The sequence below is a fragment of the Danio aesculapii genome, chromosome 12 (assembly GCF_903798145.1).
Source record: "Danio aesculapii chromosome 12, fDanAes4.1, whole genome shotgun sequence".
In the NCBI taxonomy this organism is placed as follows: Eukaryota; Metazoa; Chordata; class Actinopteri; order Cypriniformes; family Danionidae; genus Danio; species Danio aesculapii.
This window is the reverse complement of record NC_079446.1, coordinates 31,531,795-31,557,931: the sequence shown is the minus strand read 5'-3', so window position 1 is coordinate 31,557,931 and position 26,137 is coordinate 31,531,795. Positions and strand designations below refer to the sequence as shown.

General features: G+C 35.0%; 1 protein-coding gene across 1 annotated transcript in view; it reads left to right on the top strand.

Moving 5' to 3' along the window:
* The window catches only part of atrnl1b (attractin-like 1b), a 168,275-nt gene that overhangs the window by 72,675 nt on the left and 69,463 nt on the right, over positions 1–26,137 (top strand). The window contains exons 21-24 of the mRNA XM_056468877.1: positions 3,429–3,481; positions 8,063–8,157; positions 8,577–8,655; positions 12,797–12,954. Coding sequence (XP_056324852.1) covers positions 3,429–3,481; positions 8,063–8,157; positions 8,577–8,655; positions 12,797–12,954 — 385 coding nt within the window. The remainder of the gene's footprint in view (positions 1–3,428; positions 3,482–8,062; positions 8,158–8,576; positions 8,656–12,796; positions 12,955–26,137) is intronic.

Sequence of the window (26,137 nt, the reverse complement as noted above, 5' to 3'; positions counted from 1 at the left end):
GGAGCAATTCCAAGTTTCCTTTCACAGTCCTGAGCGGGACTTCAGAGCGCCGAGAACTACTTCTCGATCCGACGAGAGATATTTGAAAAGATACACATGATTAAAGAAAGAAAATTGATCCAATTTGAAGCGAAAGCATGCATGATTACTGTCGAGTCCATCATCATCACGATTGAGTGTCGTGGAGTGTGTTGTGTGTGTTGCAGCACTCGAGGTGCGACCCAAATGGGGATCAAATTATGGCACTACACCGAGAGAGTGCATTAAAGCATGCGCGGCGTGTAGGTGTGCTCTAGCTGGAGATTAAATTAAGATACTGAGAGTAAGAGTGCATTATGTTTCATCGCCCTCACCGAGAACATTGTGTGTATGTGGAAAGCTCTTCTTCTGATTTGCAGCGTATGGGTGAGAGAGAGAATAGTCATTTTTGAAATGTCATCCAGATTAAAGGCGAGGGGACTGATATGCAGAGGTTTTAAAATGCCCGTGGTGCAGTTTGTCCTGTGTCCTCTGTACCGTGGTAAAAGTGTACTCTACCTTGTCCTCTCGTATTTATCACCAACTCTAAGAAAAAAAAAAATCTGAATGCTTCGACTTGGTATGATAAAGTTGGGTCGCTGCAAGATAAGGGCAAAGATATTTACAGTATGAGACGGAAGATTAGTGTAAAATTGACTGTTGAGAATGGTGTGTTTACAAGGTGGAAGCTCATGTGTGAAAGCTTAAGACAGAGTAGAACGGGTAAAGTCACTCTACTATTGTCCTTCAATTGAGTCAAACAAGGGATTTCACTTTTATATTAGTTTATTTTTTTTCCATAGCCATAGATTGCCGTTGTTCAAAAATTAACATATCATTCAAAAATGTAATTTGATTTGATTCACGAGCTCTAAAAAACAAAAAAAAACAAAATGAACATCTTAATAAACAGACCTACTTGAATTTTTTTTTTTTTTTTTTTAATATTTCCCAAATGATGTTTAACAGACCAAAGAAATTTTCACAGTATGTCTGATAATATTTTTTCTTCTGGAGAAAGTCTTATTTGCTTTATTTCGGCTACAATAAAAGCAGTTTTAATCTTTTAAACATCATTTTAAGGACAAAATTATTAACCCCTTTAAGGTATATTTTTTCGATAGTCTACAGAACAAACCATCCTTCTACAAAAACTTGCCTAATTTCCTGTCTAGTTAACCTAATTAAGCCTTTAAATGCCACTTTAAGCTGTATAGAATTGTCTTGAAAAATATCTAGTAAAATATTATTTTATTATTTACCCACTTCTTTGTGCCGTTATGGTGTAATTGACTAATTAATTTTTATTAGTGGAAAAAAATCTTCATTTTTTTGTGTGTATTTTTTTTTTTTCATGCATATTATATTGCATCATATTTGATACTTACTCCAAAGTCACATTTGGCTGCACCACATATTTCCATTCAAGCACTTAGATGAAGTCTCTTTAAGCTGTGAACCATGGGAGCATTGTGTTATATTAGCTCCAAAGGTAACTAGGTATTCCGCACTAATTATTACTTCACTGCATTTACTTGTTAAGAGTGGCTTTAATGATTAATTGCATTCAGATACATTTACAAGACAATAGCGTGAATTGAATGTGAATTCCCTCTGTAGGAACTAAGTGGTGAAATTGTTGTGAGGAGAGTTGTGTTCTCAAATGAATGCAGACTCTAATTGGAGCGTCAGTTCCTGGCTCAGAAGAGCAACAGGATGTGTAATCTGCTTAGGCTGGTGGAGAGCTGGGCCGACAGCGCTGTGTTAATTGTTTAGCGTGTTTGAGATTGAGGTTGTGGAAGCTTTGGGCTGTCTCCTGGCACTCTCTAATGAAGCTGAGGAAATAAAGGACCCCGAGTCCCGACAACACAGTGCAATTGCGTAATCTGACTTCGTATGGAAAGGGACAAAGAAACTGCAGGCGCCGCACAAATAAAAAACACCTACACAATAAACACTTAAAGGTCTGTTAATTTAACACAATTTCTTTCCATTTGAAAGTCAATGAGAATTGTTGTTAAAAATAGGACTCTAGCAATATACTGCAGTTGTGTGGGTGATGCAGTTTGATGTATGATAGAGGCTGCAGGTTTGTAATGCCAATTCATTTTGCATTAGAGGTAGACCTTTTCCTCTGGAAAATGACCTACATCTTAGTATAATGGATTATACAGTATATTAAAAAAAACTAAATTAGGGCAAGGTTTTTATGCAGTACTTGTTAAATAAATGTGAACTTGCAGGAGTTTAAAATAATTAAATGATTGAAAGCAGTTTAAAAAAACTAAATGACAAATTCTGCATATGCTGTTTTACCTTAAAGGTTTAATAGTGACATTTTAAATTGGGAGAAGGAAGGAAGGAAGGAAGGAAGGAAGGAAGGAAGGAAGGAAGGAAGGAAGGAAGGAAGGAAGGAAGGAAGGAAGGAAGGAAGGAAGGAAGGAAGGAAGGAAGGAAGGAAGGAAGGAAGGAAGGAAGGAAGGAAGGAAGGAAGGAAGGAAGGAAGGAAGGAAAAAAAGAAAGAAAAAGCACGGAAAGAAAAAAGAAAGAGAGAAAGAAAGAAAAATCACAATGAGAGACCAATTGTTTTTTAGTATTCTTTATTTTATTTTTTAACTGTGTATATAAATTAATAAAAAAAAAACAAGGAAAGAAAAGAAATGAAAGAATAAGGAAAAATAAATTAATTAAATAGAATTACAAGGAAATATTCTACTTTTGTAAAATAATTGAAGGGCCCATCTTCTTTATGTGATCTAAAACAGGTTGCCAAGTGAGAAAAAACATTACAGTACAACCTCTTACAGTGTATTGTATTTTTCAGGTGGTGTAAAAGTTCCATAAGCCAGTGCTTCAAGGTTGGAGGAAATTTTGAAAGATACATTTTTTAATTGGATGAAGTACTGCTTGAACTTTTTTTTCAGAGTATGTACATAGACAAGCAAACAAACAAATAATAAACTAACAGTAAAATGCACAACAGCAAGAAACATTAGAAACTTTAAAAGTAGAAAATGCTCGTTCCACACAATTCCTTCCTGAAGTCACAACACAAATCGATTAAATTAACTTAATCATTTTTACAAATTTAAGTGGATTGAACATAAAACTATTAAGTTGTCCCAAAAAAACGTAAAAAATTGTGTTGTTTCAACTAATTTTAAATAAGTAGTTTGAACAAGCAGCAAAAGTAAATTTTGAAATGTACATAGGCAAACATCTTTATCCTTATATTCAGTCCTTTTTTTAAAAATCGAGTAAAAACCTTTTGGTTTTCTTGTTTTAAAGCCCTTTTTTACTTTTAACAGTATTTTTAAATGTTGACAGATGCTTGTTCATATTCATCCATCAGATGTTGCATTGTCTCATTACTGATGTGCTTCATCTAAGTAGTTTTTTTCTCTCTGCAGTTGTGACTCAGAAAACCGTTACCTTGGCAACCCCCTCCGAGGAACCTGTTACTGTGAGTATGCTCTTATTCCAGCTCTAACCTTAAAGTAATCCCGTCGTTCCTTGAAAATTCATCTACAGACACTTTCAAACTAAGAGGCTGGCTGTGGTCTGCCATTTAATAAAATTAGACTCAATCAGGGGTTAAGATGTCAGAAAACCAGGACTAAATTGCTATGGGCTGACGTACAACCACACAACAAGATAAAAGCAGAGGATGAGATATTCTTATTTGTCAGAAATCAAAAAGTAAAGATAGATCTCTCGAACATCATCTGATGATCTTCTGCAACTTCTTTTGAAGTCAGACTATGTGTTCGAACTCAAAGCACTAGGGGGCAGTCTTGTTTTATATCAGAATCTGTGTTTCATATACATCTACACTCCTCTCTATCTTTTTTTTTTTTTTTTGCAATTACTATCAGCAGTCATCATGGAGTCTGAAAAGGCTAAATGCAGTCAGAAGCATTTAGGACATCAAATTTCACTCCGTTTGCAAATCCCGCCAGCATTATCCCCATTGTCATCAATCAGGATTAAATAAAGCCTTCAATTTATCAATCAATTTCCATCCACTCGGCTCTCTTTGCGTCTGTTGGATGGAGTGTGTTTGCTGACAGGCTTCCGGCCCAGAAGAACACTGCCGAATTTTCTCAGATAGTGTCCTGCAGGGGGAAGTGTTGCTGGAGAGGGGGTGAAATAAGAGTGTCAAGCCCAGTCAGAGTGAGTAAATGATTCCAACTAATTAAAGACACGGGCAGAAGTTTGGTGGATGTGGATCTAGTAGGCAGCATGAGCTCACTTTCCTCACGCATACAACGTTTGACTTGTGTATTTCCGGAGGCTGTGCGTGCAAGTGTGTTCTATCACTGTTACTTGACTCAGCCTCCGCGGAGATTGATCTTGTTAAAACAGACCTCCGGACCCAGTGGGATCTCTTGGTCATGCTAAATTTTCTCCCAACTGGTGTGCTCACATTCTGTAGGGTGACATCAGTTATAATTCAGTGGGTAGTGCTTTTTTTTTAATGGCCTGAGTGGAGTTCTCTGTTCTGCCGTTGAACTAAAATACATTACAATGATCTATATATGTCTACAGTCACACTATAAGCGTTAGTGGTCAGTTTCAATTTATAAAAAAAAAACATTCTCATACTCATAAATGTGACCAATATCGCCGTACACAGCATGTGATGTTTACAAATGGAAGTACATACAGTTGTAGGGTTTCTATGTAGCCAGTGGGGTTTCCATGTTCCACTGTGTCAGGTTTACTGTGCATCCAGAGAGTATTCATAGCGCTTCACTTTGTCCACATTTTTTATGTTACAGCCTTTTTCTATTATGGATTAAATTAATTTATTTCCTCAAAATTCGACACACAATACCCCATAATGACCATGTGAAAAAAGATTTTTTGAAATTGTTGCACATTTATTTAAAATAAAAACCCTGAAAAATCACATGTACATAAGTATTCACAGCCTTTGTCGTAAAGCTCTAAATTGAGCTCAGGTACATTCTGTTTCCACTGATCATTCTTGAGATGTTTCAGCAGCTTAATTGGAGTTCTCCTGTGGTAAATTCAGATGATTGGACAAGATTTGAAAAGGCATACACCTGTCTATATAAGGTGCCAGGGTTGACAGTGCATGTCAAACACAAACCAAGCATGAAGACAAAGGAATTGTCTGTAGACCTCCGAGACAGGATTGTCTCAAGGCACAAGGCTGGGAAAGGTTACAGAAACATTTCTGCTGCTCTGAATGATCCAATGAGCACAGTGGCCTCCATCATCCATAAGTGGAAGACGTTTGGAACCACCAGAACCTTTCCTAGAGCTGCCTGGCCATTTAAGCTGAGTGATCGGGGGAGAAGGGCCTTAGTCAGGGAGGTGATCACTAACCCGATGGTCACTCTGTCTGAGCTCCAGCGTTCTTCTGTGGAGAGAGGAAGCCTCACAGAAGGACAACCATCTGTGTAGCAATCCACCGATCAGACCATAAGAAACAAAATTCTCTGCTCTGATGAGGCTAAAATGGAACTCTTTGGAGTGAATGCCAGGCGTTATGTTTGGAGAAAACCTGGCACCGCTCATCCCTGCAGTGAAACATGGTGGTGGCAGCATCATGCCGTGAGGATGTTTTTCAGCAGTAGGAACTGGGAGAATAGTCTGTATAGAGGGAAAGATGAATGCAGCAATGTACAGAGACATCTGAATGACAACCTGCTTCAGAGTGCTCTTGACCTCAGACTGGGGCGACGGTTCATCTTCTAGCAGGACAATGACCCAAAGCACACTGTCAAAATATCAATGGAGTGGCTTCACCAGATATAAATCCTATTGAACATCTCTGGAGAGATCTGAAAATGGCTGAACACCGTCGCTTTCTATCCAGCCTGATAGAGCTTGAGAGGTACTGCAAAGAGGAATGGGCAAAAATTCCCAAAGACAGGTGTCACATTCCACAAGAGTTGAGGCTGTAATTGCTGCCAAAGGTGCATCAACAAAGTATTGAGCAAAGGCTGTGAATGCTTTTTATTAAATTTACAAGGTGACGCGGTGGTGCAGTAGGCAGTGCTGTCGCCTCACAGCAAGAAGGTCCTCGGCTGGGTCAGTTGCCATTTCTGTGTGGTGTTTGCATGTTCTCCCCGTGTTCGCGTGAGTTTCCTCCGGGTGCTCCGGTTTCCCCCACAAGTCCAAAGACAAGCAGTATAGGTGAATTGGGTAAGCTAAAATTACTCGTAGTCTATGTGTGTGAATGAGTGATGTGGGTGTTTCCCAGTGATGGGTTGCAGCTGGAAGGGCATCCGCTGCGTAAAACATATGCTGGATAAATTGGCAGTTCATTCCGCTGTGGCAACCCCACTAAGCCAAAAAGAAAATGAATGAATAAATAAATAAATTTGCAACAATTTCTAAAAAAAAAAAAAAAAAAAAAAAAAAAAAAAAAAAAAATATATATATATATATATATATATATATATATATGTATATATCTATATATATATGTATGTTTATATATATAGATATATATGTGTGTGTGTGTGTGTGTGTGTGTATATATATATATATATATATATATATATGTATATATCTATATATATATGTATGTTTATATATATATATAAACGTGTATATATATTTATATATGTATGTATATATATATATATAAACGTATATATATATATATTTATATATATATATATATATATATATATATATATATATATATATATATATATATATATATATATATATATATATATATATATGTGTATATATATATATATAAACCAACAATGCTGTGTGTGTAAACCATTATTTAAAATAATAAAAAGATGGTTAACCATTTGGTAGAGCAGGCAGTTAAGGTCAATAGGGTTAAGCAGGGTTAAGGTCAATATTATTAGCCCCCTTAAGCTATATATTTTTTTCAATTGTCTATAGAACAAACAGTACAATGACTTGCCTAACAGTCAGACGTTAATTGATCCGTATAATCTGTGATTAGTAAAGTTTTCTCATAGCAGACAACGTGAAACAACAAGCTCTGGTTTTGTAGTGCGCACTTGGCCTTAAATGTGATATTCCAATTTATTTATTTTTTTCAATTCTCATTTAATAATTTATAACTTTGTGTCTGACATCGCTATCAAACCAGCTGACATATGAAACTCGCTGACATTCACTTCAGATTCACCATTCGGTTTCATTTCTAAAGAAGTTCAGCATATATCACATAAATGGTTTAAGAGCACGCTGTGGAGACGGTTCAAGCTTTGTCACCAATGGATAGTTGCATCTAAAAGTAATTTTGAAAGTGACAGTGTTCCTTCTGGAAGGATGATTTAAAGGAAAAGAAGGACTGATGATCACAGCAGCTGATTTGCAGATCGGTGTCTGAAAGCTGCATAATCCTTCAAGCAAAAATATCAAAAATTAGCGAAACTATAGAGGCTTCATGTCACATCTGAATTGATTAAAAGCTTATGAAGACATCTTTCGAGTTGATGGGGAGTGAAAAAGATGTTTACAGTGCCATATTGTGATTCACACAAACAGCTGTTCGACGTGAGATGCCTGTGGCAGCATTCAGTCATTTAACAGCCCAGGAGTTAAGAAAACAATCCAGACATTTCTTTGTCTTTGAAATTATGCTTGAAAGAGATGCCAAGACCTTGAAAAAAAATAAACCCACTGCAGCATAAAATGTCAGCAACTTGTTTTGTAGTCTGAAACTTTTTGGGCCTACTTTTAGTTAAGATTAACAGGTTCTTTTATGTACTTAACAAGCCCAGATTTCAAATACTTGTAGACATCTTAAGAACAATTGAGCTTAATGAAAGTGTATGCTTATTAAAGCAATGACACACTCAGAAAGGGAGGTATTAATTTACTGCAATTAAAGTGACTGATGATTCATGTAGCTCTTCAAAGTAGCCCTCGTATTGAAAGAGTAAATGTGCGCCTCTTCTTTCAGTCTGTTCCATAAATGGAGTGTTTCAACCATTTACATGACAGAGAATTGCATGGTGTGGTTCATGTTCAAATGTAATGTGATGATTAACAATAGGCTCCTTCATCTGAACAGATAACCTGCTGATTGATTACCAGTTCACCTTCAGTCTGCTTCAAGAAGATGACCAGCACTACACTGCCATTAACTTCATGGCCACTCCTGAACAGGTCAGTCATTATCTACTTATTTAACTCATACTCAATCAGCCAAAACTAGCACTTCCTAGGCTGTATTAATTCTCTATATGTTTGTTTGTAAAGAATGCTAGACTAACTGAGATTTGCCACAAAATCTACATATTTTGTTTTCTGATTAAATAGACTTGCTTCTATCAACTTAATTTGTAAGTCACTTTGCATCAAAGCGCATGGTAAATATATGCAAATGTATATGCTTGACCATTAAAATAATGTCTTGTCCATATTTACTAAACCTCATCATGACTCCCTTTATTCTGTGGACCACAAAAACAGATATTTGTAACAATGTCCAAGCTGCCAACCAGTGCCCAAATTTGTGTTTTATTAAAGCTACATATTGTCATGCTAATATTAAATGGTATTCTTTTTCTCTTTTTATTTTATAGACCAGCAAAAACTTGGACATGTCCATCAACGCCTCAAACAATTTCAATCTGAACATCACATGGTCTGTTGGATCAACAGGTACTGATTAGGTTTTTCTATAAAATGTTTACCCTTTGTTGTTGGGTAATAGTTTCTGCTTTTGTAGTGGTAAACAAACATATTTGTTGAACAAGTCAATTTAAAAAAAGCCTCATTCATGCATTAAAAAACAGGCTGACAGAACACAAAGGATATTGTGTCTGGAAACACGTTATTTAAAAAGATGGACTATTTTTAACTTCACACATCACTTTTGCCTCAGCTGTAATGGGAAACTCAAAAAAGTAAGTGCTTAAACTTAAAAGATGGTTTTACTGTGAAAATGTAGCTGCCGGGATATTTAAAGCATAATGTTAAAGATATCAAAACACGTGAAAAAAACGTGTTGTTCAAATGATTTTAATAAGAATAAGAATTCATTTAACCTAAAATGACAGGAAATACTTTTTTTTTTAATATTCCTAAAATAGTTCTATTTAATTTTTTTTTTTTTTAAGTATCACAAAATTGTTGCCACAAAAATATGACAGAGCACAATTATTTTCAGCATTGATTATATTAAATGTTTTGTTTGCACCTAATCAGCATAAAATAAAAAGAGTTGTGAAGAATCATGTGCCTTTATTAATGGCTGCTGCCCTTAAAACATTATTGGCTCTATCATACACCCGGTGCAATAAGGGCAAGACATGTTTGGCACAATTTGTTGCTATTTTCAGACCAGTGCAACCCTAATTTTCACTTTTTACACCATGTTGTTTAAAAAGCAAATCCATTTACGACACTTTGTGGACTCATGGGTGTTCTGGGCTCAAATAGAAGTGTGTTAAGGTGCATTGTTAGCGCGTTGCTATTTTAAAGAACTGAAATAGACTGCACCATAGACCAACTAAAAGCAGGTTGAAGGTCCAGCGCAGAGTGCCTTAGTTATGCGCCTATGTAGGTTCAAACGCTTACACATTGCTTAATATACACAGGATATACAGCAAAACACAAATATCTTAACATTTTAAGAAGGATTAAAGGATTAAAACCTTACAAAAAGTATTATTTTCTACATAAATATAAAAAACACTACCTCCATGCCTTATCTCGGTGGTCTTTTTCAGTTTATTCATTAATAAATTTGTATTTTTATAATGTTATTTGTCCACCTGTTGGGTTTCAGAGACGTACAGTATGTGTCACTATATGGGGCATAGGCATAAGAACACATTTCATTATTATTGTTTATTTATTAGTTTGCCAGAAATTAAAACTGAATTTAGAAAGTTTTAAAACAAATCTTTGCGTTTAACAACTGAAATTAAATATGTAGGCTAATGGATGTCTTCAGTGGAGTGCGTACAACACTGTTTCCTTATCCACAAAAGTAAAGGAGTAAAAGTAAAGAGAAAGAAAAAGTAAAAGAGGCTAAATGGAGGAGTCTTGTTCTTTATCCTCGTGCTGCAGATGGTCTGTTTAACTGTTTTCTCGCTAGTGAAGCATTCAGTTTTTCCACTTACAATGCCCGCCATGTAAATAGCAAATGCGCATTGACGTGACTCAACTAACTCTTAATGTGAGATGAGACTCTGATTGGTTTAATGCACGTTATGCTCAAAACACACCCATAACTCATTAAGAGAATAAGCACAAACCTGTTAGATGATGCACCAGGGTGCAGAGCATATTTTTCTTTCCTTAAAATAGCAAAAGTGGATTCGGACATGTCCTTTAGACTTTGCGCCTAGATTGAGCCCTAAAAATGTTTGCAGTCACTACGATAAAATGCTTTTTGAAATGTACTAAAATAGAACAACAGACATTTTAAATGGCATCAATATTTTACATGACTGATTTTGTGCTTTGTTTTTATAAAAAAAATTGTTGCAACCTTGAGCTGAATAAACTCTTTTAAAATCATAAACTAATTTGTACCAACCCAAAGTTTCAACCTGCATGGTTGTATCATAATTATTAATATCACAATAGCATAATATCATAATGGTTCTGACACATAGATGTTAATGCATTCCTGTTTGACCGCAGTGTTTTTCTGAGTTGGTTGGCCATTTTACAAAAGACAGGCACTCAAGGACGTCACCATTATCCTCTGGTGTTTGTGTCTGTAATCACCTTTTCGTCCAATAGTCACCAGCTCATTTTTTTAAATGTGACTTTGACATTCTCACTCCTCTTTAACAGGTTCGCCCCTCTCCTCCTCGACCTCCCTGCTTCCCTCAATTAATATTTGAAGTGGTGTCTTTCTGTTTAAAGACACTCTCCCCTGAGAAGGGCTTCTAACAATAGTCTAGTGTGCGGCTCTGAATTCTGGGGCTGCGGCATCTTCAGGAGCACTGAACGATTTCAATTAAGATAAACATTGGCACGTAGTGGCATTTGGGTTGTCATTTTGAGGGCTTTGTTTCATAGTGCTGGTTCGGAATGACGATTGGTGGGTCTTAAGTGTTCTAGTCGAGGACTTCAGAAAAGTTTCAAAAGTCCCGATAAAATAGGACAAAGCGTTCTTTTCTTTTCAGCTCCCCCAAGTCATTTTTTTTGTTACATTATGGTTATATACCTGCTATCCAATACGTTTAAAATAGATAATGAAATTGTCATGCTGAGAGGTTGATTTTAAAACTCATTTTCTCCCTGAATAAGAAATATCAACAAACAGCTAAACCTGTGCATTCGGTCAACCTTGTTGATTACTGGTGCAATTCATTGCATTTGCAATGCTCTCATTCACCCCTATTTAAATAGCTCAGAAAGCATTAAGTGACGGTCACACTACATTTTAACCATGAAATATTATTTTTAAACCCAACAATAAATTTTGCAAATGATATGATGCCTTGCTTCTTTTTAAAAATTGAGTATATGAATGCAAAACCACAGGAATGCAGCAAGAGGTCAGTTTATGGCCTTTATGGGCAAACATTTTGGTTCCGGTTTAAATTTGTATGTCTAAGCATATCTAAAAATGGAAGCTAATGAAGGATAAAGTGTAGCCTGAATGATATGGAACAAAATCAGTGCCAAAAGCATTGAACTACGAAGCTTGTCGACTAGCACTAACTGAAAAAAAATAATACAATGAATTAACAACTGCTTGCATTTTAATGACTTGAATTACCAGGGTTTGTATTTTTAGGTCCTAAAATTTAACATAGCTGTTTATTTAAGCTGTGAATATTTCAATCTAAAACACATTTTCGAACTTAAATTTAACTTGCAGATTTCACCTCCAAAATATTCAGTTTCCAAAAAATCAGTAGTCAGTAGACACAAAAGTAGCATTTCATATTAATATCAGTCTGGGATTTCTGTAACCCCACCGGTCCAAGCAGGGGCAAACCTGTGATACCAGAATGGGAGACACCCAACGAGGAGGAGAACGGTCACTGGATCACCCCTTGAGATCTGAGGAATGAGGTTTACGCGAACAAGAGCTGGCTTTCATTACATTGGGACCAATATAATTGTCCAAAACCTCATTTACTCATTTTAGACCTACTCGTAATTCTTTTATTAGCCTACTTATAATCTTCAAGACATTGATGTTAATATTAAATGTTGCTTTTGTGCCGTTATTAGCTTTTTTTTCTCATTTATTTACTGGTTTAAAAAACGTAAACTGGTCCATCTCCACCTGCTGGTGAAAAAACCAATCTGCAATCTATCGAATCTGCTATCTGCAATCAATTGCTTTTCCTGCAGCTCCCGAATGTAATGTTGAATTTAGAATCTGATTTTGAACCACTCAACTTATGGAAGCGAATTGCCTTTTAAATATTACACATGGTATTTTTAAAAGGAACGGAATATTGTGGAGGTGAAATCTGTAAGTTAAATATGAATTATAGAAGTTTTATTCAGTATGAAAATATGTTTTGAATTGAAGAATTCACAGCTTAGATAAACAGCTATGTTAAATGTTAGGACCTAAAAATACAAACCCCGGTAAATCAAGTCATTAAAATGTAAGCAGTTGTTAATACAATATATTATTTTTTTTTTGGCTTGGTGCTAACCGACAAGCTTTTTAGTCCAATACTTTTGGCACTGATTTTGTTCCATAGAATGACCCTTTATGGTCAATGACATAATAAAAATAATTGATTATAAATTTTGTCAAACGGCTAAATACTGCGTTTATATCTGCATTGATCTATTTGTTTTTTTCTCCCTTCAGCTGGGACCATCTCTGGAGAAGAGATTCCTATTGTGTCCAAGACCAACATCAAAGAGTACAGAGACAGTTTCTCTTGTGAAAAGTTCAGTTTTCACAGTAACCCAAACATCACCTTCTATGTGTATGTCAGCAACTTCTCATGGCCAATCAAAATACAGGTAAGGACACTTTTCCTCTGGTTTGTCAGCTATTGAGACTTCGAAATGCTTCTTTTTTTACTTTTGGGTCACACGTGAATCATCCATCTCCTTTGTGAAATGGAAACAAAAACAAATGTTTCTAAAACAGTGATGCAGCGATATGAAAATCAATTATTCAGTTATGCACTGGGACAAGTGTGCATCTTATGGTCCATAAAATTGAATCAGCTCTTAAGTGGCAATGTGTTACATTGCCAGATGCCTAGACGACGGACATAAAATGACATTGCTGGAGTAATGTGTAGACTGATGCTATCTATCATGGAAAAACATTTATGTTGAATCTCCAAGGTGGAACATCACTCTTATTATGAACGATGGTTGCCGTCTTTATTGCCTGCAATCAAACAGAATAAGAGAAATGCATTCGATTGCACAGGTAGTTTAGTTTTAGAAGGGGAAAAAAAATCTTGTCAGGATGAAACTTCTAGCCTATTTATATCTAAATCCATTTACAGCTTAAAATTATTTAAATAAATGAGGTCTTTCCAGTGTTTCTTAAAATGTGACTACACTCCTGTTTTGATTTTATTCAACAAAGATGTATGACAGTAGCTATGTTTCCATCCAAAGATGCAAATTAGATTTATGCGCAAAACAGGAATATCCCATAAAAGATGCGAATAAAGCAGCGTTTCTATTCAATGAGTCAAAGAGAACATAATCGTCACTTCCTGATTAACTGGCGCCAAATATCAAAAGTAAAAACAGAATTTGCCGTGGTCGGATAAGTTGCGTGAATCTTTCCTTTATTTAATAAATTACTTGCGCCTCTGAAGACAATGATGACACGCAGTGGAAGCTTGGTGGCGTTTGAAGCCATGAGACACAGAGCACAGACGGTCTTGATTCTGGAATTAATGTTATAATAACACTATACTGTAATAGTTACAGCACAGTATAGTTACCAGAACAACATTTCCGATGTTTTACATTGTGCTAAGCCTGCTGGTTTGTCCATTCACACACGTTTTTATCATCAGATGATCTCTTATAACAAAATCACATGACTTTTTTTAATGCGCATACTGGAATTTGTTCGGTTAAAGTGTTTCCACTGTAGTTTATGCACATCTTTACTAACAAATAAATAGTTTATTCTACTCCGTTATCCTCGTACGTTTTTTTATGTGCATTTTCAAAACATATCTAAAATGCACATATAAATATGTGGATGAAAGCATAGCTATTGATGTGACAGTAGACACAATAATAATTGTTTCTATTTCTAATTATGCTCCTTTGAACAAAGAATCTTGAAAGAAGTATACCATAATTTTCTACAAAAACTAGTAAACTGCACAACTGTTACAGGGTGTCCGTGGGGTCTTAAAAAGTATTAAAAGTTGATAAATCAAATATGAGAAAATTTAATTAAATTGAAATTAAAAGCCTTAATCACGTTTTTACAAGGTCTTACATTTTGTTCAATTATTGTCCAAAGTGTTTAACTCCAAAAAAAAAAACATAAATATATTTATTTTCCTCCTAATATTAACAACGATGTGCTCGATCCACGCGACTGGTTCAGGCCGGGGCACGTCCAGCCAAGCTTCTCCGTCCGGGTGATGTCATGTAATTTGCGACAAGCGCGGGAAAGGTGATGTGAAGCTCTCCATATGTAGTGAAACTATAGAGCGTAACAAACAACAAAATGGGAAAATGTAAGTTTGCATACTCCTGGTTGGAGAAAGATGAGTTTAAACAATGACTGAAGCCTGTCAATGAAAACAACTGTGTAATATTAACAAGAGAAGGTCTTTTAAAAGTCTTAAAAAGGTATTAAAATTTCCTTTAGAATTCCTGCATATACCCTGTGTTTTTACAATGCTTTCTTAATGATCATGTGACACTGAAGACTGGAGTAATGGCTGCTAAAACCTTTGTCATCAAAAGAATAAATTACATTTCAATATATATTTAAATACAAAACCGCTAGTTTAAGTTGTAACATTTGCCAATTTTACTGTGAATTTCATTGTTAATGCGGTCTCTAGAAATATACTTAAAGTCTAATCTTGTCTAGGTCTTAATCTTGAAGACTAATGAAGCACTGAAAAGAAAACTTTAGACTGAAATCAAAAATTCTGGATGCACTTGGCTGAAAACCAAAACTGATAATGCTTTGTAATAATTATTTATTATTTTATTTATTTTTTTAATAAGGTAGTTTTGTAAGGCTTTTAAAATTGAACTCAGTAACTAATTATGCTGATTTTATACAATGTAACAACATTTTATTACAAGTTAGATTTTATTGACTCTGAACGAATTGAAATATGTCATTTTAAAAACGTCATGACAGCGCAGTCGATGTCGTCTCAGTGCATTATTTATTTTTCTCAGAAAGAGCTTTATAGCCACGTATGTTCACACATAAGAGAAATTTGTTTTTCGTGACAGAGCTTCTACAGTGCAACAGAATTACAGAGACTGGACAAAATGAATATATTTTAAAAATAGAAGTAAATATACAAATTGACAAGTACAGATATATTACTGTATACAATGTTATATGTCCAGCTGTTATGTGCAAATTGACATGCATGTTGTTAAATAAATACTGTTAGTGGATATGTGTATAAAAAGTAGTGATGTTTGTTTCACATACTTTAGTGTGTTTTCACATAAAGTCCATGCATAAACAAGTACACTTGGACGTAGATAAGTGCAGTATCCACAATATTTTATTTAGAACTTTGTCGGTCGTCCGTGCACAAGCTAGTCAGCATGAAACCAGCATCACAGCATGCACCAGTGTAGTCAGTGTACCATAGTCTTTTTTTCCGCTCATATTTTGACTAGATGATAACTTTGAGTGGCCAAACATTTGGTGCATCCCTGCTGAGAACAAATTAAGTCATTACCTAAGAAAATAAGTAACTAATCACAACTAATCAATGAAATAAATTTTCTTTTGCAAGTTTTTTTAACTCAGTTTCTGTTAAAAATAAATTCTACATATCATAAAACAGTAAATAAGTAAATCTGACAACAAAAGCAATAATAAACATTGTAAATACAGGGTATCTGTGGGGTCTTAAAGTCTTAAAATGTCTTAAATCTCAAAATCAAAATTTTAAGCCTTAAAAGTCTTATATCTACTGAAATGATGTGTTTAAGGTCTTAAATCCTTTTTTACACAGGTCTTAATTTTCCTTTGTTCATGTATTGCTACCCAATCTGGCCATTACCACCTATACAATCACCAACAATCCATCTCAATTAAAATTTTTATTTAAAAGGTCATTTTTAACTCATTTTCTGGTTTAATTATTTTCCTTAAAATAACATTTGTTTAAAAGTGCTCCATGTATTTACTGCTGAGAACACTGACATGGACAGATTGTTGTGCATTGATTTAGTTTATTATAATTTTTAAAACATTTGTTCTTTTTTAATTATTTTAAAAGGTTTATGTTGGAAAAAGTGTATGAATACAAGTAGAGCTTGTTTGTTTTTACACAATATTTAAATATTGTGCTAAGAAATATCTAAAATATTATTTTTTTATTATTAAATTATTGTTGTATTATTAAATGTATTCAATTAAAATAATTTTTTGGTAGGGCAAATAAAAAAAATCTTTTCCATCTGGCCCATTTGAAAAGCTCCTTAGCGTTTAGCCCTTTATCAGTCTAAAATTTCATTCATAATGGTCTTAAAAATGTCTTAAAGTCTTAAATTAAATTTGGTAAAACCTACAGTAACCCTGTAAATACAACTGGAATACAGTGGAAAAAGTTCAAAACTCCCCAGTTCATGATGAGAACGCCAGTTGAATTAACTAGGTTTTACTTAATTTTATGAATTTTATTATTTTTTTCCAAGAATTTACGGTTTGAAACAAATAGTTTCAAGCAAGTTTGAAATGTAATTTTTAATATAACTGACTTTTTTAAGATCCTTGCCTGAACTAACATAATCCTTGTAGAAATAGCATTTACTTCACCAAAAAATCTTTTTAAATAGCATCTTGGTTTGTGATCATTGAGACTTGTTTATGTGTGTGCTGGAAGCTTCAGGAAATGCTCTGCAACAGAGACTCATCCACCCTGACAGTACCCTCTCATTGTGAACACTGCTCTGATCGTTCTGCCCCAGGCTCGATGACATCAACACTGTGCTATATGGGTGTATGGTTGGCCCTAATCAAGAAGTTAGATTCACAGAACTGTGAATTAGACATAGATTTGTTCTGGCATTATGAACTCACACCTCAGCTGTGACTCTGGTCTTAACGACATAATATTCCAGTGTGAAATGCCATCACTTAGACTGGTCATGACAAGCAGACACCATCACAGAACATATGTAACCTCAGCATTACCTTTCACTGAGGTCCTCTTACAGGGATGGTTGACCCATAAATAAATATTTGCATTTAATTTACTCACCTCCAGGCTATCCTATACAGCTGATTTTTTGCTGAAACTATGGTCCTTAGTGATTCGTAAAATGCAAGTCGACAGTTATTGGCACATTGAAAGTTAAAGAAAAATAAAAAAAACATTTAGTGTGTTAAAGTTTTTGCTACTCTTCGGAAATGTCAGGTAGCACTGCTTTCACATTTGCTTTGCCTATTTATTACATAGATAAGTTCATCAAGTTTTATTAAAAGCCAAGTTTTGTCAGTGGTGCAGGTTTTTTATCATTCTCAAATTGGTAAAAGGACGGTGTAATTCTGAAGCAATATGTATGATTACTTGTATTTTTTATGCTAATTATTAATTATTTGATGTTGCTATGCTTTTATCATTTGCATTAATTTAGCTTTGTTTTTATTTTAGCTTTAATTTCATTCATTTGACTAAAGTCTAATTAAATGGTATTAAATTCAGAGTAAATCATTTGAATGGAATGTTGAATGGTTGTCCTTAAACTCATTTGTTTCATCTTATTCCAGTTAGTTGCCATGGCAACATTTCTAATCAAATATTAATCAAATCTAATGTTTATTATTCATTTAAGCTTAAGCTTTAAGTAACATTGGTTTTAGTCACTAGTAACAGCAGTGTTTGGGATTGGGATTGTAAATGGTTATTGTCCAAGGCAACTGCTATTTTTTCTGATTTAATTGAATAATGAGTTGATAATATTAACAAATATAATTCTGACTGGGTGATTAGAACTCTACTTCAAATTATCTGTGTAAATATTGTCTCAGTTAACATTTAGTTGATATTGTATGAAGTAAATACATTTGTAATGAGAGAAATAATTATCATTTTGAAAATAGACATGATCAGTTTGTACAAACGAGATGTAGAATCGGACACTCAAGACTAACACACTTATAGGCTGCATTTACACCGCATGGTTCAAGTGACCCAATTCTGATATATTTTGTATTTCCTATGTGGAACAGATCGGATATGACCCATGTACGTGTGAGCAGGAAAAAATCACATGAATTCCGATTTACTCAAATCAGATTCAGGCTTTGTTGATATGTGAAAATCTCGTCCATCTGCAGTTTAAGCAGGTAGACCGTATTTTCACCTGTCAATGTGAGTCGTGCGACATTAAAAACTGTAGAAAATGATGTCAACTCTGAAGCTTTTATTTTAGAATCAAACCTTACAGAACCAGTCATGTAGCACAAGTATTTAAGGATGTTAACAAGAAAGCACGAGCACAATATCCGCCACATAAACATTATAAACTAATCTAAAACTACTGCATACAAAACATGCAAAAGAATTGTGGTATGGACATGACATTAAAATCCCTGCTGGTTTATAAAAGCATCAATTAAAATAATATAGACAAATTATGACTTTTTCATCACAAACTATAGCAAAACAACTTGTCAAAAGGAAAAGAAAAAATGAACCCCTGCAAACAATACAGCAATGGAGAAAAGAGCCCTCTTTGATTATCTGCTGTCAGTCAGCGCCCGCTTTTGTTTCCTGCTCATGGTGCCTTTTGCCTTGTGCTGTGTAAATCCAGACAATCGGATACGAGTCATTTTTAAAAGATGATCATCCAAACAAATCGTATACTTCCATAATTCCATAATTTATGGAATTGACCATAAAGATCTGCAGTGTAAATGCAGCCATATTTATTGAAAGGGGAAGAAAAACTTATTTGTGACTTATGTAAAAATATTTTGATGATAAAACATTTTTTAATAGAATCTGTGTCTTTAAATAGTATTAGAGAACATTTTTATCATTTTTTATTAAAAATAGTTTAAGGTAAATGTTTGAAAAGGTGTCTTCTGAAGGAATTCTAGAATATTTATCATTAATTAAAGAAATTTTATTGTTAAGGATTGTATGATTCTTTCAGTGTTGTTGCTATTTGTATGTTTTTTGTTTTGTTTTTTTGCAATGAATGTTTTTAAAGAAACATATGATTATATGCAGTATTGGGCTGTAGCATCACTACAAATAGTGACGCTACTAGCCTAACGACATTTCTCAGTAACGTGGTGTTAGTGTTGCTACTTTCTAAATCAAATAGCATTTCAGTAGCGAAGCTATTATTTGAAGCGAGTAGCGCAGTAGCGTCCACACAAGCTACATTTACCAATCTTGGAACTTTTAAGTGAAGCCCCCACCATTTACAGAACTGTGAAGCAGGTGACTAGCTGATGAAAGTAAATTCATAAGGTGCAGAGAATGGCGATTTCTTCTTCATGTTTTACGGTGGTGGAGTTACTGTCACCTCTCGCTCCCATCGGTGATGTCGCCAATCAATCATTGGGATGACAGGAGAAACTTGCTTGATGAAACATGACTGTCGAGCAGGGGTGCCCAAACCTATTCTTATGAAGGGCCAAAAACCAAACTTGATTAAGGGTGGTGGGCCAGAGGTAAATATACCAAATTATATTACATTAATATATACATTATAATAATTTACGATCTCTGTTAAAGGCATTCACCCCAACTCTATCATTCTCATGGGGTATGGTGGGCCAAATCAAAGGTTACCATAGGCCTAGTTTGGACATCTCTGCTGTAGAGGAATTATTTTTGAAGCAGAACTATAACAAGGACCATAACTGAACTTACCAATTATGCCGCATATGTTTCATTGGCAGTTTTATGATCACTAAGAGCGAACTGACTTGGATTGAAGTTGCTTTGATTTAAAAAAATAAAAATAAATAAATAAATAGCTTAGACGTAGCTAAGTTACTTTTGTGATGTAGCTTTTAGCTTAGCTTGCTACATTTCCCAGGGGGTAGCTTTTAGCGTAGTTAAGCTACGTTTTAAGTAGAGCAACTAATGGCTTAGCTCACTACATTTTCCAAGTAGCTTCCTCAACACTGATTGTATGTTATATATTGTATATTTAGTGTATATTTTGCCATGGATATAGTCAATGCTGCTGATGTGGCATTCAAACAAACAAACAAATAAATTAAAAAAAAAATAAAATAAAAAATAAATACAATTTAGTTGTACATATACTTGACATTGTGCTCAGTCCATATTCATAAAACAAGTCAATGTGCATCATCTTTAGAAAAGTAAAGTATTAGATGAGTTAATTTAGCTTGGAGTATCAAATTAGACATTTCATTGGCCTTTACAAGTTGACTATCTACAGAATAAAACATATATGTTAAATACAAAATTAAAGCATTGCCTTGCATATAGAGAATATGTGTTAGTCTGTCTACTTATGTCATTGTTAGTTGGTGCACACTGGGTTATATTTGCTCTCCCGTCTCTGAAGGAAAAAAGTAATAACCTTCAGTACGGGTAGTAAAACATTTTAGAGCGAATATGATGAACACTTATAGCGGCTCTTTAGAGGGTTCAGTGTTGAACAGGTTTTCTATGCCTAGCGGAGCTATTTATTAAAAAATCCAGCACAATAAAGGAAGATTTCATCTGGTCGATATCCATATGGTTTATAAAGATAACCAGCACAAATCCTCTCAACCTTTCTGTCGTTCATTACCGTTCACCAGCTGTGCACCGAGACGCTCTGATACTGCCTGTCATTTGTTGTCGGGACTATCTCCAACAGCGAGAATACACCAAATATTGATCTGCATTCATTCCTCTGTTCCTCCATCACGTATGAGATGAGTTCCTCTGATAAGGTTCATTTATTTACGCGCTCTCGCAGACCTTCATCTCAGTTGAGCCGTGTTCAAGCAGTAATAGTTTTCTATTAGATTTCCCAAAAGCAGAGTCACTTATTTACCATGGAGGTGCATCATTAAATCAAATAGACCCCCGTGACACGGCGAGCTCTCTCTCCTCTGATGTTTATGATCAGAAAGTGTGATCAGCATTTATTAGCTTACCGAGGAAATTGGGTCCGTGAAAAGCATGCACACATATGAGGACCCCGACCACCTCTGAAAGCATCAGATATTAGATATGGAGAACTCAAGTGCTCTCGTTGTGCACGAAACCCAATCTGGCAAAACATTACTGCTGCTTCACAGCTGTCTCAGTGTCTCATGGGTCAGTGTGAGGTCAGCCAGTATAAACTAGATGAAGAAGCCTGATCTGTTTCAGGGTTTTTATAATACAATCTACAAATAAAACATTTCAGTATACATAATTAAACATGAAGTAGATTCTTTTTTTTTGAGTCCAAAATAATTCATTGCAGTGCATTTGTTGGTAGTTATGATGTAATGAATATGTTGGTGCAAATTTTGATAGCACGTAGTCTAAGCCTACACATGCACCACATCAGAACTTAACTTTAAGTAGTGTTGCACAAAGATTAATCGTGATCCAAAATCATAATATATACAATTAGGTCTATCAATATTGGGACATCGACACAATTTTAACATTTTTGGCTCTATACACCAACACAATGGATTTGACATGAAATGAAGATGTTCTTTAATTGCAGACTGTCAGCTTTAATTTGAGGGTATTTACATCCAAATCAGGTGAACGCTGTAGGAATTACAACAGTTTGCATATGTGCCTCCCACTTGTTAAGGGACCAAATGTAATGTGACTGAATACAATAATCATAAATCAAACTTTCACTTTTTAAAACTTTGTTGCAAATCCTTTGCAGTCAATTACAGCCTGAAGTCTGGAATGCATAGACATGACCAGACGCTGGATTTCATTCCTTATATATATATATAAGGAATGAAATATTATTTTGTTATATAAACAAAATAAATATACACTATACACACATGTATTGTCAAGACAAACTTTTATTTGGATTTTTGCCCAGCACTAGTTCTACGCTTTTAATGTCTTTATAAATCTGTTTATGTAGTAGTTATAATATTTATGTTATAACCATTATAAAATAATGATAAGGTTATAAAAATTAGTATATTAAATAATTATAGAAGTTATTGTTGTTGTCTTCATTATTGACTTGAGGTTTGAACACATGGCAGTAAAAAGCAGAGGTTGATGGTTTTCTAATAGTTTCCTCTTTCCTCTTTGTGTCTGTAATGCTCGTTAGGCAAATGTTCCTGACGGTCCTGTCCAGATCTCAGATGCTTTTTACTGCTTATTCATTCCACAGCATGATGAGCAATAACTATGCATCCTGGTTAAAGTCCTATCAATTTATACAATGATCTAATGGATGGTGATTAATGAAAATAGAAACAACTATGATAAAAGGGATTCTTTTAGTTGGAATATCTAGGTTCATTAATGTTCACATTAGTGTTATCACTGGGCAGCCCTAATTTGACTCTGACAGCTGATTTATGTAGGAATAGTTTGATCTGAGAGTCTAGAAAAGTTAAAAAAAGACATGAGTTGCTGAAAAGCACAGAGGAAGGGCAGTGGAGATAATGATGGTAGCAAGGACTGAAATTATCTTAGCATTGTAGCTAAGGATGTCAGATATCACAAGATCTTTAAAAACCACTGAATTAATCAATTAACCCCTTAATATTCCTGGATTCCTGTAACTAATAGCTAATGACTCAACGTACCATGTGTAACGTGAATGTCCTTGGTGTTAAAGGCTCATCTAGTTATAGGCATACTTCATCAGGTTTAATGTTAGTTATATTAACGCTACAATAGCCAAATCTACCAGTTCAGTTATATGTTAATGCATTTCATATTATTGATAAATGCTATTCACAATGGACATGACACAACACACAACACAGCACAGCAACCCCAGATTGTAAACCGATTCCCTGTTCTGTTTCTCCAAACAGAGTAATGGAGTTTTTTAAAAAAATTATTGTGTGCTTGCTTTATTTTTTTCTTGCATCTGCTGTTCACCTTTTGTGTGTAAGCTGCAGCCTTCTCAAAACTATGCTTCTTAATGATGTCATCACTAGTGGTAACTTTAGCCACTATACAAACACTGTAAGCCCATACAGGTTGATTGAACTTAAAAGAAATTATGGAAACTTGTTGCAAGAAAAAAGCTAATTTCATCTTGTTGTAAAAATTTTACTTTTTAAGTTTATTACATTTTTTTGTTTAATAAAGGAAAACAATTTATTGGCTTTGTGAGACAAAAGCATGAAATCGTACTCAGTGACCAGCAGATGTTAGAAAATGTGCACTGAATCCCACGGTGATGTCAGTTCAAACGCGTCAGTCTTATTAACCTTATTACGTCAGTCTTATTAACCTTACTTGCCTAATTAACCTAGTTAATTCTTTAAATTGCACTTTAAGCTGTATAGAAGTATCTTGAACAATATTTAGTAAAATATTGTGTACTGTCATCATGGCAAAGATAAAAATCAGTTATTAGAAATTAGTTATTACATTTATTATGTTTAAAAATCTTCTTTCGTGGGTGTAACGGTGGCACAGCGGGTAGCACAATTGCCTCACAGCAAAAAGGTTGCTGGTTCGAGCCTCGGCTTCTTCAGATGGCATTTCTGTGTGGAGTTTACATGTTCTACCTGTGTTTGCGGTGGTTTCCTCCGGGTGCACCGGTTTACCCCACAAGTCCAAAGACATGCGCTATAGGTGAATTGGGAAACTAAATTGGCTGTAGTGTATGTGTGTAAATGAGTGTGTATGGATGTTTCTCAGTGATGAGTTGCAGCTGGAAGGGCATCCGCTGCGTAAAACATATGCTGGATAAGTTGGCGGTTCATTCTACTGTGGTGACCCCAGATTAAGAAAATGAATGAATGAATGAATCTTCTTTCCTTTAAACAGAAATTAGAGGAAAATATAAGGGGGGCTAATAATAATTCAGGAGGGCTAATAATTCTGACTGCAACTGCATATGCAGAACTATTTTCTATGCATGTAATATGTCCTGGTGTGATTTATAATGTCCAATTGACCTTATTTAACAGAGTTAACATCCACTGCATTATTTATGGCACAACAAGGTATGGTCTCACTGGGAGCAATGGCTTAAATGGCCAGATGTGGGAGCTGCATAACTGTTCTTTTCAATCCCAGCATCTTGTTTGCGTGTCTTTTGGGACAAAAATGGATCAGCCCTAATGGAGTGTTAAAGCTTTCTCCAGCGCTGTCTTTAGCCCCAGCCGTGCTCCTCTGACAACAGCCTAATGAAATGAATGGGTTCTCCAAAGGACCTGCCCCACACTGCCATTGTTGCATTATTCATCTGGTGAGTCAGGGTGACTTACAGATTTGTACATTTAGAGCATTAATCTGTTTATTTTTGTTGTTGGGTATTTGATCAAGTAGTTCTTTTCCTTGCCTAACGGGATGTTTTGTGAACACGCTGTTTCTTGACACTGTGAACACTTGAGCAACTTTTCAAAAGTGTGTTGATGCTCAGTTAATGGCCCTTCGCTGTTTACTGCCAAACATGATGTCTTATTCAGACAGAGCTTGGCTGAGAACGTAACTTGTCTGCTGAGTCATTTTGCAAATTTCTAAATAAAACATCTTTGACTGAACAGATTTGAGTAGCCAGAGTAGTTTTCCCACAACAAATACCACTTTGAGGTTTTTACTGGTTCTCTGCAATGCTACTAACAACATGCCTTCAAATTTTCAAATACGAAATTGATCATTTATAGCAGGAGTTCTCAATGTCTACATTAAAAGGTCCAAATCTGAATTTTTATTAAGGTCAAAAGTCCGGAACAATTTTTTATTACATAACTTGTTTTTAATAAGCATCCATACCACGCATCACAAGTCAACACGATTTTTTTTTTCTTTAAAGGGCCATGAACCCCCCTGTCTCAGGAAGGTGCTTTTACACCTCTAGTTTGAAAAAAAAAGTCAGGAAAGTGGGTGAGTCCAGCTTTGATTAGGTGGGAGTGTCGAGTGACGAAAGAGGGAAGGGTTTGCATGATAAGGGGACTTTTGTTATGTGCACGCACTGATTTTCACAGCGCCAACACAAACACAGGGGAGATAGACAGTGACTACGTTTACATGGACATGTTGTCCGGAGTTTCATGTAATTTCAGATGTTTTATTCTTAGTTTGTCAACTTTAACTGCAGTTTGGATGTGAGGAACTGCTGGAAGAGTGTAGTTTTAATGGATTTTTTGATACCACACGCCGTATGGGGAAAAAAAAATGCATTTCTCTGTAACTTGGATGCAGAGACTGGGTGCAGAGAATATCGTCAAACAGCCTTGTGTGTATAGTCTATCCTGTAACAAAATGCGGTGAACATCCTACACGATGGTAATAGTTTGATTAAGGTGTTTACATTCGGAGAGCAGCATTTACAGCGACTCTTTCAGTCCATAATGTTGTAGTGATGTTAATGTACTATGAACATAGTAACTAAATCATTTTGACAGGTATGTCTTTTAAAAACTGAAAAAGTACTGCTGACGATACTAACTAATTTTGCCATCTGAATAAACATAAACAAAGAACATTGATCACACACTTACCAAATCCGTAGAGACAGGACAATCTTTTTTACAGATCTTCTTCTGGAGAGAATCTTATTTGTTTTATCTAGGCTAGAATAAAAGCATTTTTTTTAATTAAAAAAAAAAACATGTTAAGGTCAATATTGTTAACGCCTTTAAGCTATATATATATTTTTTTGATAGTCTACGGAACAAACCATCATTATACAATAACTTGCCTAATTACCCTAACCTGCCTAGTAAACCTAATTAACCCAGTTAAGCCTTTAAATGTCACTTTAAGCTGTACAGAAGTGTCTTGAAAAATATCTAGTAAAATATTATTTACTGTCATCATGGTGAAGATAAAATAAATCAGTTATTAGAAATGAG